Genomic DNA, 21,224 nt, shown 5'->3' on the forward strand with positions numbered 1-21,224 from the left:
TGAAATTAAATCAGCAGTTCCATTCCGTGGCAACATCTGCATTTAAATAGAAGTGATGGATATTCATGTAGAGCTTTAAAGTCCTGATTCTACCTGCTGCAAGCTTAGTTAATTCATAGTAACACAAAGAAATTAAACATTATTTCCCCCCAAACCAATGAATGATGAATATGTATGAGCTGATTCATTCATGGAACTGCAATCATAGTCCAAGAATTGAAAAGGAAATCTATGTAAATATTTATGTAGATAACCACTACAGGAGTTTGTTGTGAGTCTGTGTTCTCTCGCAAAACTCAAGGACAGAAGAGACTGAGACAATGTAACAGCGGTTTAATTGAAGGCAGGAAAAACACATGCACCGTATCACCATAATGTGAATGTTCAGGTGGGAGGCCTAATGAAGGACAGTCATACACATCATTTCACATAAAAAGTAATTACTTCTCTGTGCAAGACATTTTACATATTGCCGTCCCTCTCTGTGCTTTCTATAAATCAAGAGCACAATCCCATCTTTGATCGCCAAAATGATCCAGACTTTATCATTTGGTCTTTCAATATTCAAAGCCCCATTTTTTTTTTTTTACAGTCCTTCACATATCCCAAGTTGACTTTAGGCTGCAGCATCATTGCAGTTCAGCTCGAGAAGGATGGCCTGCGGGCTATTCTGACCACATTATATGTGTTCAGTCCCGGTGCATCAAAACCAGGGGACAAACCGTGCTTGTCAAACGTGTAGAAATTAAACAATTGGCCATCTTGAGCTTCCAGGGACACTGAGGCCGTCCCGACTCGCAAAACACAAGGGTACTCTTTTTCAAAAACCACTCTAAACACCCGGTCAACCAGGTAGTTGAGCTTTATTGTCCTGTACTTCTCTGGAATCAGCTCCTCAATCTGAGGCCCAAACTGTTGCATGATCAGAACTCCGTCGGACCCAACTTTTATCTCGTAGAAGGTGATGTTACTGTAGGTGAAAAAGCCAATGTAAGGTTCTGGGTTTGGTGGAGGATAAAGGACCTTCTTGCCCTCCCTGAAGGCTTTTTCTATGGCTGGTATGATGTGGTTGTAGGCCTTGGTGACCAAGTCCTGGTTCTGAGGCCGGCTGCCAGCCATAAGCACCACCAGACCGAGCTTCATTCTGGGTACAAGGGAGAAGGTGGCAGAGTAGCCGTCCAGATCGCCATCTTTTCGCACCATCTCGTAGCCCATGAGCTCATTCACCTCCCATGGCGTCCCAGTACGGTTGGCAAAGTAGTCCTTATCGCACCTGAAAAGCGGGGTTAGCATGATCTTCAACGAGTCTGGTTCCAGCATCTTGCGGTGGTAAGCGCCCAGCAGCATCATTGCGAGCTTGGCCAAGTCTGCGGCTGTGGAGAACATCTGACCCGAAGGCCGGTACCAGCCCAGGTCATAGAGCGGGGCTGGCTTTCCGTTGGAGTAAACGCCCACGGCCATCTGGCTCTGGAGCCCCGGGGTGATGTCGAAGCCGGTGTCCTCCATCCCCAGCCGGTCCAGGATGTTGTCTGTGATCCACCGCTGGTAATCAATGGCGGCCACTCGCTCGGCCATCACGTGAGCCAGCAGCGAGAAGGCGAGGTTGCTGTAGTGACATCTGGAAGGTAGCAAGTGAAAGAGATGGAGAGTGTTTAAAAAATCTGGTTGTTGATGCAAAAAATTAGATAAACTATTTTACAATTGCAAACTTAACACCTATCTTGAAGAAATAGCTCAATATTTTGGGTATTATGCTCAATAGCTTTGTTGTTTACGGTTAGGGTTGAAACCACTACTATTTGTAGGATTAATTGAAGCTCGACTTAAAACTGAAAACAGCTAGCCTGGCCCCGTCCAATCTGCCTACCAGCCCCTCTAAAACTTACTAACGCAGTATATATTGTTTGTTTCATCTGTGCAAGAACTGAAAAGTAAAAGTGACAAGTTGTGGATTTTATGGGTTATGTGGCTGGCAGCACTGACAACTTGGGTTGGAACTGCAGATGAAAATACGATTCAAACTAACTCTGATAAAATACATTAAATGACAACATTCAAGTTTAATATTTTACATAGTCCTTTGCAAATAGAATAAATAAAACTAAATAAATAACCGGTGAGACTTCAGGCAGTCACTGCTTCTGGCTAAGAAAGAGTCCGGGACACATCCCCTATAAACCACAACATTTTTACCTGCTTTTTGTGCGGATTAAACAAACAAAAATATGATAATTAGTAGGGCTGTGTATTGGCAAGAATTTGGTAATATGACACGTATCATGACACAGGGGTTACGATTCAATATATTGAGATACTTTAAATCTAATTTTAGGAAAACTGTCATAGTATAAAGAAAAAAACACTATATGCTTAAAATCTGAGTAAAAAAATACTTTTTTTATGCATTCAAAACAGTGGGATCGGCATTTGCATTTATCACAGCCCCTGTAAAATCCAACCTCATAGCACTACTTTGACAGGGCACATATACTTTGAAGGCACATATTTTTTCAAATGCAATCAAGTTTTGACTGAATTAATCCCTGCATGAAAACCAATGATTTAAAATCGAAAAAGGGTTTTTGAGATTCAACATAGAACCACAAAAAATATTAATGAGTGAACTTCTGAGGCGCTGATCGATGGATTTTCTCTCCTTTGGACAAAGGCTGGCTGCTGGCTGTAGGTTTATGTTTACCATGCATAAATTCTATTCATATTCTCATCAAAGTTAGCATAGTTGCGCTGATTGCAGTTGGGCATATTTCCCAGAATGTTAAACTCTTTATTTTATCAGACAGATTACACAAAATATGTTGTTGTCAGCAAATGATAAGGCCCTCCCGTGCCAAATTCATGCATTTACACAATTTAAAGTTTGCAAACTAAAAATGTACATATTGAAATACTGAAATCAACTCAGCATAACAAATCTTACTTGGTGCCTGGGTCTGCGACAAGGACATCATCTTGCAGCAGATTGATTGCAGTTTGTGTTTTTCCTTTCCAAAGCAGACTTGTGGCGCGAAGTCTCCTGGGTAGGCCTGTATCAGTCCACGATACAAGTGTTAAATAAAAAAACGTAAGACATATGCTCAATGAAATATGTCTTCATGTTTTATTTCAGTCAGGTGGTTATTTGAAGAGTACTGGTACGAGACAAATTCGGTTCAGTTCATCTTTTATTTTAGTTCATTACACAGAGTGTAGTTTTACAGATTGAAAGCTTGTTTATGCACGACAATTGTAAAATTGTTTGCTGTGACAATATATGGATGTAACTCTTGACTCCAGCATGATAATTATCTGAACAGCTCAAATGTCTCTGTAGCAGGTATCCATTTCAGTCTATACATACAAACTAGAAGATTATTTTTTGTATTTTTTGTAATAGCACATCTCAGTTTTGCCAAGGTAACATGTTGAAATTACTGTTTATGTCTGACCAAAAGTCAAAAACCCAGAGATATTTAAATCAGATATCAGATACAACATGATATGTTTTTGCATTTTTGCTTAAAATGACACTTATCCTGATAGTTGCATAAAAACACAATATATTATAACATTAATTATTTGACTGATTGTTTCAGCTTTAAAATCAATAAATAAAAAGTAAGAAATTTAATCTTTAAACTTCAGAAATACAAAGGAACTGCAACCTGGATGTTTATATTCAACACACATTTTGATCAGAGAAAACGATGTGTCAAATATACCAGCAACGTCTTCTTCTTCTTTTTCTTCCTCTTTTATTGTTTGTTTCAATAAATCTGCTCCCTTGGGTTTATAGCAGCACCGGCATTACAATAAATCCCATATTTAAGATGCTTTTTCACATCAAGTTAACTGCCTGAACTATAGATTTAACAGCCACATCACAGAAGTTGGCTCTCTTGAATTTTACGTTACTCTCTATAACCTTCTGTTTTTACCTGAGAGCTGGCTGGCCATCCTGCGCAGAGTGACGGAGGAGGAGCGGATCTGAACTTCCCCGCTGTCCAGAAATATCAGGCCATCTGTCACGTATTTCAGCTCAGAGTCTCGCGTCTTCCCCAGAGGATTTTTAATGGTGAAGTTCTCCACATATTTTTCCAGAGGATCATCCAGGGAGCCGATCTTCCCATCCTCCCACAGTTTGTACAGCATCAAGGTCGGGAAGATTTTTGATAGGCTTGCAATTCTGAAGGACAGATAACACAGCAATGTGATTGATTTTTAATCTGACAGAAAATATGTCATGAGTGTCTTTGTTTTGTTTTGTACTGCAAACTCTATGATCGTGTTTCGCCAGGACTTGTCTTGGTGATATTTGTCTCAAAATTGCAATGTTCCTAATGGCCAGGAGGGGGTGACTCCTCTGGTTGCCAAAAGGTCTGACTGTATAGATGTCTATGAGAAAATGACTACTTCTCAGTTGATTTATTACCTCAGTAAACATTGTAAACATGAGTTTATGGTCTCAATCGCTAGTTTTCAGGTCTTCTTCCCCAGGCGAAAAAAAAATGTACTTTTTTGTATTTAACATTTTCAATAGTACACTGCAAATATACTATCAACGAATTGTACTTTCTGTAAATATATAAAAAGTATACAAAAGTTACGCTTTCACCTATTTTCAAAATTCAACTTTTAACACACTTTAAAATAATTGTACTGTAGTATACTTTCAAGAAATATATTATAAAAAATATATACTTTAAGTGAAAGTTCTGTGCAATTACTTAAATGTACTTCTTTGAACTTTGTTTTCAAACATATTTTTTTTATATTTCAAAATGTATGCTCTAAATTACCATTGAAACAAATGCACCGGATGCACATTTTTAAACTATTTTGATATCTTGCCGTTTTAGTACATCTTATTCATGCTTATATTTCAGTACATTATGTGTATATTTCTAGAGGAAAATGTTAATTATTATTGATTATGTGTATTAGAAGAATGATGCACCGAAAGCCCCTTTATAACCTTTCCAATTGTTTAAATTATCAAAATTGTATAAAGTACACAAATAGCTACACTCATAATCATTCAATAATATTTTTAAGTAAAATGTAGCTGAAATGTATGAAATCAAAAGTTTATTCATTCAAACACTTAAACATTACGTAAATATGCAATAACCTGAAAATATGTATAACCTAAATGTAGACGAATCAAGTAAACTTTACGTGACTGGATCATCACGTGACGCTCTGCGTAAGTCCAATCATTTGCCATCTTAAGTAACATGTTATTTTAGAAGTATTTGTTTTACGAAGACGGATATGGTTCTTTTGACAATTATATTTGAGAGGTTGGTGAATTTAGGTCAGCACGTGTCCGAGGATGTAGAATGGCCTGCTATGTGAGTTAGCACGAGCTAGCGGCTTTGTACTTTTGTAGTACAAAGCCGTACGTTAGCATAGTTGCGCTGATTGTGAAATACTCGGGCTTCGTCGCGACGTTGCTTCCAAAGCAGAGGACCTTCGGTAGAGAACACTCTGCTCACCAAGCTGATGCCTCTCAGGCTGTGTGCGTCAACAGCTAACTTCCACCATGTGGCTATAGTCACACCGTGGTTCGCTAGCATTTGCTATCTGGCTCAGCACTAGCTAGAAACACCGCGTGAAAGGTAACAACGTTGGTTGTCGTGCACTGCGTGGCTTGTCGCAACCCGCGCCTGATGCTAAGCTTCGTTTCACGATGCCCCGAGGCGGAACGCCCTTCTGCTGCTAATGGTTATCTAGACTATAGCCAGTTATGCTAATGCCGCTCAGGCTGCGTCATTTGCTAACACAGGCTACCTACATCTTAACCGGCTAGCACCTGCTGCTCGAGTTCGGCACGAGCTAAACTGCAGAGAGGTTTACACAATTGGTTGACATTACAGTATAAGTGTCTCGTAATACTGCGGTGGCCTGAAAAAATAAATAAAATAAATCCGATTTATTGCCAATTAATGTTAGTGTTTCATATGCAGGGAATGGTGATTTGGTGTATTGACAACTAAATATGGAATAATATACATTAAAATATGAACAATGCAAGATCAGGTAGACGCACCTCTGCAGCTGGTTATTTGTCATTCTGGTTGAAAACTAACCTTGTAATATTTTCCTTTACTTTCAGGTACAACACTACGGGGCCGAATCAACAAAGTAGATCACGTCTTGTCCAGGCAACTTCTCAATGTAGGTGAGTAACATGACATATGATGGCATTGATAAGTTCTATATGAACTAAGCAATAGTTGGTTTTATCTTGACTTTGTTGTTTTTTTTTCTCCTTTAGGTAGAACATGTGAATGGGCGTATGGGAATGTAAGGTGTGTGTGGAAAATCAGTTGGAAGTAGGTATGAATTGTTTAAAGATTGCAAGCTAAAACAATACAACATTTCTTTCACTGTTTTTTTCAGGTAAATGCAGAATTCATGCGTATAACCACTTTGGTCAAGCCACGTTCCTGGCACAGCTTGACAAATACACAGGCAACATAATGATGGTCGTCAGCAATAGAGGAGCTGGAAGGAAGATCCGGCTCGTCGTATTCATATGTGAATAATGTCTATCAATTCCTAATAGGTAGGTAGAGATCTTCCAACTGAATATTAATGTGTTCCATTGGTTCTCTCATATACAGCACCCCTTGGCTGGCAGCACAGTGACAGTTTCAAAGAGGGCCTTTCTGCTGCTTCATCGATCACGCATGACCCTTTTTTGCCAGGAGCTCACAAAGGAGGTCCTTCCAGTGTCCACCCTGACTGGGAAGTCTGGGAAAGTGGGACCTCCTAAAAGACAACTGGACATTGCCAAAGTGCAGGCCAATACAGGTAGGTAATTTGAGTCGTATGTAGACAATTTAAGGCTTCTGTGATTTATAAAGCAGCAGGATCACATGTTCGTGGTAAACACACCACCAGTGATGAAATATGTTTGACCTGCACTGGTAGGAATATTAGCATATCATATTGATATATTTCCTCAAGTTAATCCTGATTTACTGTTCAAAAAATAATATTGGTTTAACAGGATTTCCTGTGTAGTCACAATAGAAGAAAATGTTGTATGAATATGCTGTGACATCATCTCTCGTCTCTTCTCTTAACAGACGCTGTTATTCAAGAGTTTCCGCAGAGGAGAGCCTCGGCCGTGCGAGCAGCCATCAGACGGAAATGAACGAGCAGTTCAACCAAAAGAAAGGAACATAACGTGGATCATGTTTGTATTTCTATTTAGGGAACATAACGTGGATCATGTTTGTATTTCTATTTAGTGAGCGAGAGTCTGCAGCGGTGCAATTCTTTTTGATGGTTCAGTGTTCTTCTGTGTTTTAATCTGAAACATGGTCCTTTTGTTTTGTTTAGTAATACATGCACCATGTAAACTTAAATCAGAACATGTTTTGCTCTCTTAAGTATATTTTTCTTATATTTCTCAAAAATGCATTATATTACAATTATTTGAAATTGTTTAAAGTTTTAATTTGCAAATTGTTAGATTTACGATGTTGGTACATTTTATATATTTGCAAATAGTACAATTCTTGGCAGTGTATTTGCAATGTACTATTATAAATATAATATATTAAGAATATATTTGAATTTCAATAAAGTGTTTGATTACTATCTGGGAAGTTCATTCAGCATTTGGTAATGCATTTATAATATTGTGATGTATAAGTATGTAGTGTACAAAGTAATATAGCATAGTAATAAGAGTGTGCTTTCTTAGTAATTGGAATAAGCCAAAAGTATAACTTTTGGTATACTATTACCACAATATAAATATATTAATATTGTAATATTTACATATTTGTAAAATACTCCTAATATATTTCAAATATACTTAAAACACAAAAAAAGTATAATTTAAGTTGGCTATCAGCATGTATATTAATACATACAGTCATATACTTAAATTGTACCAAGTATACTTTAAGTTGTTCCAATTTAGCACAAAAAAATATACTAAATACACTTCAAATTGTCCATAACTAGTATTTAATCACAACTAAAATCTACTAAGTACAAAATAAGTTGTTCCAAAATAGCACTCTTTAAGTATAGTGATGATTAGTAGGGCTTCAAGTATACTCGAGTATACTCAAGTATGCTAAGATTAAATATATTTAGCATATTTATTTTTCACCTGGGTACTCTTTCATTTTGTGTGGACAGCTTATCCTCTTTTATGTCTATTGATTGCACCAGACTTGTGATCAACTATAGGAACTGTGATTTATCAAAACAATCTATTCTTACAATAAATAACTTTAACTGCCAAATCCAACTGGTTTCATGTCGGCCAGTTCTTGACAAACTGCGGTTCTGCTACAGAGTTCCGGTCTAAATCTGTTGAAACAAAAAATGATATGTAGCACAGGGAATACCCCACATCATATGTCCCTTTACCCTATCAGAGGGCCCTACATATAGAGAAGATTTAAATGATTTCTGGAATTTGAGAGACAGACAGGTTAATTCTCACACTAGAAAACTGTCTAATCATTGATCAACCTACATGATTCTTTCCACTGTGGTGTTCACACATCCATGTAGTGATAAAAAAAATCCACCATAGCAGCAGCATTATTGTCTTGTACATGCTGAATTGTCCCTGCTAATGCTGTCTGGTCAGTCTGTGTGATTCTGTCCCTTTCTTTTCCCTTGGAAGGGGGATTGTTATGTTGCTTCCCTTCCTGCGTTGTAGCACACTCTAAGTAGTTACTTTAGCCTTTTTAGAGTAATCATCAGACGGGGTAACATGAGCTCCATCATGCTGCAACATCCATTAAACATCAGTCAGGAACTTCGGTGCAGATGTATACTGGCTGAAAGATATTTATATTCCGAGTTTATATGCCCATTACAATGAATTAAAGTGATGTAATGAAGTTCATCCCATAATGAAAACATACTGCCTCCTCTGCACACTAGACAAAAAAATTGTTTTGTGTTTCAGACTCCAGCAACATTATCAAAAAGAGAAAAAAGAAAACTTTAGTGTGAATGGGCAGAGATAAGCACCTAAAAAGAAATGGTGAAAACAAATGCACCAAAGAAGAGCCTCATAAAAGAGGTGTTTGAGGAGTGATAAACAGGACTGTAGTACTACTACTGTTGATGATACTGAGGTCAGGTGGAAATTTTGGGTTTTAGTGACCTTGAGAGGAGTTTACATTCGACACTTGAAAAAACGATAAAGTATTTCTACACCAGAATTGAGGATGGAAATAGATGAAACTGTTTTTAACCCTTCATGGGAAATAAAGCATGCATCACTTTACTTTACAGATCTGTAATTTCCCAGGAACGAAACATTAAGAACGTTGCAATGTGGTAATAAACAGGGAAATAGACACACAAATAGATAGATGTTAATAGAGACATTTAAATAAAGAAAATAATAAATCAAAGCAGTATATATAATTGACTGACACACAACAATCTTTTTTTTAAAGTCCTTTATTGGTTTAAATTTGTATTTCATTTTGAAAATTCTTTTATTGTTTGGTATTTTATTCTAGTTCATTATCTGTACTTTTAGTGGCTTCTATTCATTCTATTAAGCTGAATTGATTGATCGTGATTTTAATTTTATTATTATTATTATTATTATTGTTATTATTGTCATTATTATTATTCTATGCAATTAATCGCCTTTTTGAGGGGCACAAGTTTTTCGAAAACATAACTTTGCCCACTCATTAGGACTGGCGAACAGTTTGATATTTTATGGGTCATATACTCGGTGTTACAAAATGACTCGCTTGCTTGCTTAATTTTAATAATTAACTTTCATGCTGTATGAAATTTGATATGTGTAACATGTGGAGACGTACAAAAAAGCCTCTTCAAATTTGGCCAGTACAATCTAAATAAACCAGCGTCTTGCCAGTACCTTCGACGTACGGTAATGTGATGTGCATGTGCATCGCTGCTTGGAACTTTAGACATTATCATTACTATGATTATGATTATGATTCGTAGTTTTATTATAATTATCATGACTATTGATATTATTATTATTATTATTGGTGGGGACTTCCACTCCTGACCTTGGTAAATGCAAAATCTTGGCTGCTGTGTTTCATCAAGCACTCACCTGTAAATTGTGTACTCATTGGGGGGTCCCGAGAGAGGGTCGCTGGCATTCCTTTTTCCAAAGTTGCCGGTCCACAAAACTGTGTCATTTAAGATCACGATGGCTGACAGAGAGGGGAGACTGATGGGATTGATGCTCTGCCGAAGAACAAAGTCCACCTGGAATGAGGCCGAGCAAGATGTGAGGAGTCAATTCAGAAAATGTGTCTACTTTAGATTGAAGTTTGTGAAGAATAAGGAAGACAGGCCAGCTGTTTCTCCCTGCTTCCAGTCTTTATGCTAAGCTAAGATAAGCGGCAGCTGGCTGTAGCTACGTGTTTAGCATACACACAAGAGTGGTATTGATCTTCTCACACTGAAAACCAAAGTTAAGGGCCCTGGGGAAGGTTACACTCTACCTAAAATATTCAGGAGGTAAGAAATCATGAACTCCTACTGGATATCAATTCAAGCTAAATGCATTTGCAGTACTTGATTACTGCTACAAAGAGCATCATAACACTGACCTTACAAAAATAATTAGTAAAAACTAGTTGTTTTTTTTAAATAACTTTTCCAATATTTCACAAAAAAGGAAAGATTAGAGAATAGATGATACAAAATTGGCCTTTTCTTCTTTTCTTCTTTTCTGTTGCATTGATCAATCTTTCACATGAAAGAAGAAAAGGCCCCCAGATTTATCTTGTGGCCCTTTTGTGGGGACAGGACCCCTGGGTTGGAAACCACTGGATGAAAATACCAAACCGTATAGACACAATAAAATTAGCTTCACCTCGACCAACTACAACAGCGAAATGCTCCGTAAGTATTAATAATCCAATACCATCATATATCAGTCACAGGAGCAACTTTTCTACAAAAGTACTTTCACTTTTGATGCTTCAGGTGCATTTTTGCTGATATTAGTTCTGTAGTTTACTTAAGTAGGATTTTAAATACGGAATTGTTTCTTGGTATGGAGTATATTGACATTGTGATATTGTATCTGAACACTTCCTCCACCACTGCAGGACAGACAGTTCTTTAATTATGTCAGGCATAAAAACATGTGTTGGTGGTTTAATGCCTTGACGTGTTGATAACAACCACACGATGTGTACAAAGTGGTAGAAATAATACTGACATGCCATGTTGCTTGTGTTGAACCTGCATGTATTGATTTATGAAATGAGCATCGCAGTTAAAATATACTTCCTCCAATTATTTTTATATTTGGTTCTGTGTGCTTTTACTTTGACACGGGTGCTTTATTAACTGGAATATGAAGCTCCAGAGCAATTTCTTTGATGTCCGACTTTGCCAAAAAATATTAGTTTGACGAGCACAGAATGTAAATCGTATTGCTATCTTTACGAGGAGAAATCAATGCTTTTTAGCATGGGAAGTTAAATCTGCAGGTTAAACAGAATTATTCTTCAAAACTAATGGAAGGGAGATTTAATTTTTCTTAATTTTGCTCACAAGGCAGAAATGAGCGAAAGATCCCTCTCACAGAAATGTATATATAATGTGCTTGATTCTCATTTTTCAGTTTGTCTTCAAGTGTTTGGTTGAAGAGATGAAAGAAGTTTTTTTTAATTTTTCAGTACAGGCAACTAGAAACTGTAATTGAACTGGCAAACTGCTGCTCAACTTTAAATGAATGAGTCAAATGTTGAGGCTGATGTTCATCTATTCCTTCACTACACACAGTTAAGCCCTCAATGTGCACATTGTTGCTCTTTTGGGATCTGATGTGTCAATGTATGTCATTGCATGTGGTTGATCAACTGGGAACACTGCTGCTTCCTGCTCAGTATTTCATCCACTACATCTTTAATCTCCTTCTGTCAACTGCAATGGCATTTGGTGTGAAGGATTACCGCGGTCGGCCTGTAAATTTCCTGCGACTTCAGTGGTCATGATAGAAATACGACATCAGTTTTAAGTCTGTGCTTGATGGACGGCACATCTCACCTTCTCCAGGGCCTCTTTCAGACCGGGGATCGGATGCTCCAGCTGCAGAGGCTCGGGGAAGCGAGGACACATCATCTCTGATTTGGCATTGTGACCCATCCCTTCATCTGGGCGTTGAGTGGGAAATGAGAGAAAGGGAAAGAGAGTGATAGAGCAAAGGAAGCACAGGGGGATAGGCTATTGAAATTCCCACTTCATATTTGATAGAATAATGTATCTGCGGCACAAAGGCCAGTGTAATGCGAGATAATTGGATGGCTTGGGGCTTCATTGATTCTCTCCGCTTCCTGATGAACCCCGTTGATCTAACGAGATACAATTTGCTAGGATATATGATAGACGCTGCCTGTTCACACTGTGAACTCTGGACGAACAATATGATATTTCAACATGTTTCATTGTGGCTTCAGGGCATTATTTGCCTTTTCATTCTAAAGGACTGCTATATGTGAAAAATGTCTTTTTTGAAATATAAAAGATGAATCAGTGCATGTCGGAAAATACAAATGGGAGCCTGTGGGGCTGTGCTTTTCCCATTAATACTATCATCTGATGTGACTCTCATTTACATTCATATATAGTAGAGATTATAGCCCTTAAAAGTTTACTCACCCGGAACCCAAAATGTTTGAGAACCCCTGATCTAAAGCACCACTGGTACATAATGTATTCCGGTGTTGTATTTGACATTTATACTGATTTCTCTGGATTAAAGGGACAACAATTAAAAACACTTCAATGTGTAACCACAAACAGGCTTTCATATCTAAATTCAACTTGTACCGTCTGACAAATAAAAAATTATCAACTTGCTGTATGTTTAAACTGACACAGCCTACTGAGATCTAGTTAAGATGCTGGTAATTATTGACACACGCAGCTTGCACAAACCACCATGGGCTAATATTTTAGCAAGCTAACGCTTTATCTCATAATTACAAGATAAAGATCTTTCGATTAAGAAATTGTTTTATCTCCTAATTATAAGATATATAGCTTCTTAATTATGAGAGAATAATATATTGATTATCAACGTTGGAACTGAGATTATCGGTTGTTGCTGTGGCCGTCAGATCAGATAAAAAGGAGCATCCACAGTTTTAGCTGCAAGCTAACGGCTATGATTCAGTGTTGAATGTAATGAACCAACAGCATTCGCTCTCACCTGGCAAAAGTTTTGGCAGCTGATATTGCCAGAAGAAGCATCCAGTCATAACCAGTGACAAAACGAGGAAGAACACCAAACCCAGCTGGGTCCATTTCACCTTCATCTTGTTGGTTTTGGTGAGTCCTTCAAATTTAACGGGAGCAGGAGCAGCGACAGCAGGAGTTGGCTTGAATACGAACAGACAGGCACATAAAACACACAGCAACACACCGCACAAGGTTAGCACTAAGCCTTTGAAAGTGTTTGCTATGTTTGTGGATTCTCTGACCAGATATTCTCTTCCATGTTTTCTGTTGATTCTAGTTGTAAAGGAAGTCACAAATCCCTATCCCCTTGTTCCCTGTTGCACTTAACGGTACTCACCACCTGATGCTTCACAGACCAGAGCAGGAAGGACTGGATTACCAGTGACACAGAAATCTTCTTATTGCACACTCAACATCCTAAAGATTTACTCTGAGTTAATTCTCAAAATGTAAATTATTCCTACAGCCCAAAGGCAGTAAATGGTGTCCTGTGGAGGTGTTCCTGAGCGGGAAAAAGGCACAGACACGGACTCCCATCTCTGATGTGTCACTGACTGTGCTGTAATCCTGGGCCATTGGCGCTCTCGTCCCTCACAATTCAATTTCCTCTCCTGCAGCCACAGGCCGTTGACATCATAATCCCCAGATTTACTCCACCAAAGCGCCCAGGGAAGTCTTAATCCCTAATCCCTGTGAATCAATTCACTTCAGTCCTGCCTTCGCCTTGTGGAGCGCGCCACAGAGCCGCACGGGCTGACCAAGATGGCACCCACTCGACCAGCACGAGTCGAGATGGGGTGATACGTTGCGCCTTTTAGCCGGAGCATGAGCTGAAAAGTACAATCACTTGGGTGCAGCGAGTGTGGATCAACTGGGTGAGGGAATGACAGACAATTTGGGATGTTGAGGGGAATTTGTATAATGACCGAGGATGAGATGCACTGCTGTCAACAACTTCTTCACTCAATCCGCTGCCAGCAATCAAACAGACGGCACAAACATACAAGAGTGTTTGAATATTGTTTTTGTTAAATCTTTAGGTGAAGGAATAATAGGCAAAACATATTTTTGAGTGTAGGGTGAACTTCAAAAATACATTAGTAGGAAAGCTTTATGTGAAAATGGGATGTACAGGGTTTTTTGCATTAAATTCCATGAAGTATAATGTATTTAATTCAATTCCCTAGCTGAAAAAGTCCCTGAAGGTCCTGAAATATATTTTAATCTTGTGCACTCAAGATAAAAAGCACTGAAAAAAAATAGAACAGGTATCTATAAATGTTTTTTTCAATTGAATTTCCAGAAAATATCACACCATTTTATATTATACTCAACCTGATAGCAGATTTGATTAACTTCTACTGGGTAGCTTATATAAGTAAAACACACCCTGAATATAATTTATATCCACCCACTGATAGTACATCCAGTGACTATCATTCCTTTGCTCAGCTTATTCACAAGATATTAATGGCCTGTCCAAAGCTCAGTAATACATGTTGATGATTATAGGTATCATGATGCGATGTGGGAAAATGAAGTGTGAAAGCAAGCTGTGGATGATCCTGGTTGCATAACCTGTGATAAATGGAGAGCACAGCAGCTGGCCCATTTCACCAGTCAGGACACACACACACACACACACACACACACACACACACACACACACACACACACACACACACAGAATTACGCATACACACACAGCAGTTTAATGTGTTCTTAGTTCAACACATTTTTTGCTTTTGCCCAGTGAGTATACATTGATTTGCTAGTTCAATTCCTGCATGTGTTTTTGTGTCCATGTGTGCAGGCATGAGTTGTTTGTGTGTGAGATGGTTGTTGTTTACCTGGGCTTGAACCCCGTCCACTGAGGCTTCTCTCAGGACTTTACTCCCCGCCTTGCCCATGGTTTCTCTGCAGCGTTACATAAAAATAAAAAAAATAAAAATTAAGCAGTTATATCTTCTGCACATAATTTGCAGATGTTTGCTTTTTGCTCCATTACTGTAAGACAACAGGTTGATGTCATAAAAAGATCTGGTGATGCTGCTCTCTGTCCAGAAGGTCCACAGATGTGGAAGTAGAGCAGAAGGAGGTGAGAGCAACAGGAAGGCAAGATTATTTTTGTGGCATATTTTCTCATTGCTGCAGCAGCGTGGACGGCTCTGATATAACGCGGTGCCATAAGAGACACTCGTAAACAAAAACTGTAAGTGCCCACCTTTGGAAGGATTATACCGACAGTGAATATTATTTGATGCTACCAAAGGCAGTAGTTTCTCCCAGAGAGTGGGGATGAATTGTACAACCAATTCACAGTAACGGTGGGCTGTAATATATAATGTGTGGCTGTTCTCCCCTTTTACTCTATAATTACACAATTCTTTCCTTAAACTTCACTTTTATATGGGTGTAATTTATTTCTTCTTTCCTTCAAAATGCCCAGTTGTTATTCCCTTGGTTCTCTATAATCTTGTTGCCTACATTGTTGTAGACATATAGATGCTGCGTTTCATTTGAACATTGAAATTTTCAAGTTCCAAGAAACTTCAAGTGGAACGCCACCTGAAGTCAGATTTCTATCAACCCGGACCTCAAAATCCAAGATGGCTGCTCTGCATATCAACAGTAAAAAAGTTGTAGTAATGTGCTGTTTATTGGCATCAAATTGATGTCATGTTATCATAGTTGCACAGATCTGTTAGGAATTTAGTTATTTTAATGTTGACCTTAATGTTGATGGGGCACACTATCAACATTAAACATGAAACTTAAAGGTTTTGCCCAGCTCTGACACATATGTAAGGTGGGAGCTCAAACACATAAAAGAGCTTGTTGGGGAAACTAGTTTACAATATGTTCAGCATATATGGTGAAAGCAGGTTAAACTTTTGGTGTTGCAAGGCTTAATGTTGTTTCTTTACAGGGACATCATTTGTTTTTTGCTAAAGCTTCACGGAGACAGTCCACATGAGGTTGCTCACAGAGCCTTTGATTAAAGTTGATTGTTACCTTCAGCATGGTTATTATTGTTTTCATAAATATCTGACCAACCACCAGGACTTCTTCCCTGACAGTCAACAAATGTTCTGCCTTTTGTTCAACAAGCAGCAGATCCTGAAGGCACATTCATGTTTCCTTTATTCAGAGGCAACTTTACTTCTGAGATGAAATTCCAGCATTCGTTGATGAATGAGCCATCACGGAAGGCGCCCGCTGCATCACAATTCTCACACAATGTTGATATTTTTTTGGTGAAATGATTTCTTTAAAAAAAATAAGAATGAGATGTCAGAAGTCAGCTATAACTACAAGTAGCAGAGAGGATTATGCATGTTTTCCTTTAATGCTGTATCCAAAAAGAAGGCTCTACATTTCAGGTCCTCCAAGCCAATAAAAAATCCATCAGACATTCAGCGCCAAGACCTGACCTGCCATTTCGGTATTAATTCAGTGGGCACATGGCTAATGAGCCCAAATTAAACTGCTTACAGGGCAGCTTCTGAAGTGTTGTCCAGACTGCATCTTGTTGTGGAAAGTAGTGTCATTAGCTTGTGGTTGGAACCGATGGTCCTCTTTCAGATATACATTTTTACGTTATATCTCTGTAATACATGGAGTATACTGTAGAGAGCGGGGCAATAATCATTAATGTGAAGTTCACAGAATAAGGCAGGTTATCGGTTTATCAGTTATACAGACTGCTTGTTTTCACCTTCTGCAAGGAGGCCAGAGCTTTTAAGATTTGGCTAAAAGGGAAATTTGGTTGGAAATTAATGAATCGTGTTTGAAACAAGACCGATAGCCTACAGCCATGCTAGCAGCTCTGTGGGGCTTTACTTGTTCACAGCAGAGCTGTGAGCTAATGTAAATGCTAACATCAGATGATAAGAGGCAGACAGTGACAATCATGATGATCAGAAGTGGGACCAAGTCATTGCTTTGCAAGTCACAAGAAAGCCTCATGTCTTTGCACTTACGTCTTATGTCCTAAACTTTGAGTTTCGAGTCCTAAACAATTCATAATGCACTCTTCACCAATTGTAATGCCGTTTGCATCTCTGTCTGTAATTTTCGACCCGCACATTTAGCTTTTGTACGTGGACGAATAATCTCTGATGTAATTTTTTCCGACGCTCAGTAACATTAGTTCTTCATGGTTCTCACCTGCAACTTGATCTGATGCTGTCAGACTGGTTCAAACAAAGATAATTTTGCTTGGAATGAAAAGGGTTAAAGTTAGTTGATTCAGGAAATAAATGTATTCGTTGTACACTTTTTGATTTACATACTTCTTAATTTTTTGCTTTTAATGGACGGTATCAAGTCAAAAGGCTCAAGTCCAAGTGAAGTCCTGAGTCATTGGTGTTAAAGTTCAAGTTGAGTTGCATGTCTTTTTGGATTTTAAAATGATCAAATTTGATGACCTCTGAAGAATGTAGCTAAAAAATAAGCTGTAGTTTAGTGCAGTTTGTTTGAAATGAAAATGACTTTCTAACTAAACCACAATTTCATGAACTGAAAAGTGAAGCCAATGCTGAAGTGCATTAAACTTGCATTCTTTCTACTGACCAGCAGAGGGTGACTCCTCTGGTTGCAAAAATACATCAGATTGTACAGAAGTCTAGTCTAAAATGACTCTACTTCTTGATTTATTCCCTCAGTAAACATTGTAAACATGAGTTTATGGTCTCAATCGGTAGTTTCAAGTCTTCTTTAATACAGCATGATGTTCATTGAGTATATGATGGTCCCATTTAGAGTTCAATAAAAACACCATAGAGCAGGGATATTTTTTAGGGCTTGGCTATCTTGTGGTTCACAGGTCACTGTTGTACTGTCCTGGAGTGGTCACCTTAAAACGTCACTTCTGGTTCCAAAAACCAAGATGGCGAACCCAAGGCTTGAGAACCGTCCACTTCTTATCTACAGTCCATGTGTAGTCCTCACATTCTGTTTACCTCATTTCGTCATGAGAGTCAAAATTACACACCTTTGCTAAACCCCTAAAATAATGCAGCTTAATTGAATTATAAACCCAAAATCTGTTTTTCATGAAGAAACAACCTTATTCATTAATCACTAACTTTGTCATATATCTGAATATTCCATCCTCACAATTCAGAATAACTGAAGGGAAACAGTAGCCAGTCTTGAACCTTCATGGTAACATAGTTTTATATACTGTACAATGTGGAATACAACTACAAAATACTAGTTGTTTCCCATGTAACCATTGCCACCACCCACAAGGTGTCCAAACGGTAAGGTCAGCTACAACGTGTTGGGCACTGGAAAGTGCCCTCATGGCTCAGGGGGGACACGGCCATCTGCAGCACCTTCATAGCAGATGACCCTAATACATCAATAACCTCAGTTAATGCACACATCGGACTGCCTTGTTATTACAATTAATATATCATATTCATTATTCTAATACATTATGCAGCTTGAGCAGCGATTGTTTACTTAATGTTATAATTATAAAAGCTATTAAACGCATAACACTTTATCTTCTTCATTTGCCTTTCTGTTTTCTTGAGCTGCTTTCTCTCCTGTCTGCTGCAGTGACCCAAATTCTGTCAGACATTACAATTTAATTTCAATCAATCAATCCAGAAATCATAATCTCCACTGGCATTCTCTCTCTTGCCATATTTATGCTATTCACGAGCCGACCTGTTATATTGAGGCAACATATACCGTTTATATAGTCTAGAGTGTGTCTATAGAGTGTGTGTGTGATTCTGAAATGAATACCTGTGACTGTTGTGGTCTCGTGCACCTTCACACGTACATTTTCCTGGGTTTAATTACGCAGTTAAAACTCTCCACTGACTTATGTGATCATTATCCTCAGTGCTGCTAATCACAACAGCATAATACTCTCTAAAAGTGTGTTAATCAGAAGTAGGCATGATGAGATTGTGATAAAGCTTGTGCCGACTGATAAGATGTACAATTTTAAACAAATGATGCAATTAGCCCGTCACACCAAATAAGCTCCAGTCAAAAGATATATCAAAATAAAAAGCAACTGTATCCCTAAAACATGCCCTGTTAGCATAATTTGATTCGCCATTACACATGAGCAATGTGGTGATATGAAAGAGCAAACAATAATTCTTATTATTTCAGTACAATTAGTGACTTTCTGACCAGTTAGAACCCATTTCTAAATTCAAACACTGTATGTGTCCCTCTGTAAACATCAGCTAGCTGCAGTCATGACAATAAGCCACAACAATATGCAGAAATAAATGCAATAAACTGATTTTTGAAGAGGCAAACAGCTCTCCTACATGATAATGACGTATTCATCCACGTTTGTTTTTCATAGTTGATAAGAAAGGCAGAACATTTGTGAATGAAGTGATGTGCCACATGCATAGAGCGACTGGGATCAAGGCTGTAGAAAAACATGTTACATAAGCTGTAATGAACCAAGCGCCTCTTTTCTAGGCCACGAAGCATCCTACAGTGAATTGATTCATTCCTTCAAACACTTACCTCAGGTTCTGACTCTATTGACGGCTCCTCTTTTTATCAGAACAATACGACAAAAATATTCCGCTTTCGTTCCGTCTGAGTTTGAGAGCTCGAAGCAGGATGCTGACAGATGTTAGTATCATGGTTATGTTAAATCCTGCTTGTATCAAACCCAGCATTCTGGATTAACAATCGCAGCCAATGGACACATCTGCCATTGCACAAAAATGAGTGCCCTCTTAGTGTGTGTGTGTGTGTGTGTGTGTGTGTGTGTGTGTGTGTGTGTGTGTGTGTGTGTTTTAATATTTTCATGGCGTGAGGTTTTAGGAGGACAAGTTCACTCAACAAAACAAAAAGCCAACTGGTGCTGAAATATCACACAGTCCATTAATGAGGTTATGGGTCTTGAGGTTGTGGGTTTTATATTTTTATAGAACATCCTTTAACAGATTAGGATAGAATACAAAATAAGCAAAGAAACTGAAAAGAAAAACAACCCTTTGTGTCTCAATCATGATGGTAGCTATTTGCAGACTGATCGCCTCACTAGTTCATGAAGCCCTCTCTGAGAGCAGTTAGTGTCTTTAAACTTCCTGGCACAGGGGCGCGAATATAGCAGCGGTGGCCGTCAGGACCAGCAAAGCCTTCTCTTCTGGCCTAAACAGAATCACAAAGTTATAGCTATTTTATAATTTAATATTTTTTCATAAATACACTACATGTATTCTAATTATTTTCCCATTAGCTTATTTTCTCATTGCACAGCTACTGTCTTCCTCTGTTGCTCTGCTTCCAGCGCTGCAGCGCTGCTTCCAGTGCAGCTTGTTTTAAGTAGAGCTTTTATACAATCAGATTTCACCTCTATGTCTCTTGGTAAGAAGAGAGGCCCGCTAGGAGGCCGTTGCAGTTTAAGTAAATGGGGACGATATTGTTGATTGTCATAGTCTTCAACCAATCAGATCTTTAGTTTGACATGTTGGGCGTATTCTTTGACATGTCAGAGCTTCCTAGGTGGCCTACAAGTACGTCTGCTTTAACGTGCAGCTCAGCATTAACGTGCGCCGTGATTGGTCAGTGGGCTAGCGTGACTGTTGTGTGTTTGTTCTTGTCATTGTGTTAATTACATTGATTTTGAGTGTTTGCATTGTCCGTTAATGACGAAGCATCTCGTCATGCGCATATTCATGTACCTGTTTTCTTTTACAAAGCAAGAATTATGGTCTGGAGAAATGGGGATTGTGTGACGATTGCTTTAGCCCTGTTTGAATCAGTAGGGAACAGCTAAACGCTGCGGGGAGAGTTTGTAGCGTGTGTGCTGCTGTTGTTTTCCTGCAAAGCTAATTTAGCATAGCATTACGTTGGGTGGGTTGCCAGGTTGAGCGCAGTTGCTCCACCGGAAGAACAATATATTTCCCACAATTTAAGCTTCTGCATTTTCCAAATGCATAAGTATTATTCAAACGTATTGTTCAACCACAAGACTGGTATTTGAC

The 21,224-nt window shown here is 38.5% G+C and overlaps 1 protein-coding gene and 1 long non-coding RNA gene across 2 annotated transcripts; one reads left to right on the top strand and one right to left on the bottom strand.

Moving 5' to 3' along the window:
• Window positions 1-639: 639 nt before the first annotated feature.
• Window positions 640-13,316, bottom strand: lactbl1b (lactamase, beta-like 1b). Its single transcript, XM_068711770.1, has 6 exons — window positions 13,211-13,316; window positions 12,046-12,146; window positions 10,091-10,248; window positions 3,936-4,183; window positions 2,939-3,044; window positions 640-1,618 (listed from the first exon to the last, which is right to left on the bottom strand). Exons 1-6 carry the CDS (start codon window positions 13,314-13,316, stop codon window positions 640-642), a joined length of 1,698 nt encoding a protein of 565 aa, XP_068567871.1.
• On the top strand, window positions 6,036-6,501 carry LOC137873570 (uncharacterized). Its single transcript, XR_011103247.1, has 3 exons — window positions 6,036-6,181; window positions 6,278-6,311; window positions 6,403-6,501. It is a non-coding gene; the product is annotated as an uncharacterized lncRNA (long non-coding RNA).
• Window positions 13,317-21,224: the final 7,908 nt, after the last annotated feature.

Source organism: Cebidichthys violaceus, unplaced genomic scaffold, assembly GCF_023349555.1.
Source record: "Cebidichthys violaceus isolate CVI_PGR_0920_01 unplaced genomic scaffold, fCebVio1.0.p SCAF_17, whole genome shotgun sequence".
NCBI classification, from domain to species: domain Eukaryota; kingdom Metazoa; phylum Chordata; class Actinopteri; order Perciformes; family Stichaeidae; genus Cebidichthys; species Cebidichthys violaceus.

Coding starts and splice junctions, on each gene's coding strand:
- lactbl1b (XM_068711770.1), bottom strand. CDS start 13,316: ATGAAGGTGAAATGGACCCAGCTGGGTTTGGTGTTCTTCCTCGTTTTG. Junction 12,147..13,210: donor GCTGCCAAAACTTTTGCCAG/GTGAGAGCGAAT, acceptor GCCCAGATGAAG/GGATGGGTCACAATGCCAAA. Junction 3,045..3,935: donor GATGGCCAGCCAGCTCTCAG/GTAAAAACAGAA, acceptor GGACTGATACAG/GCCTACCCAGGAGACTTCGC.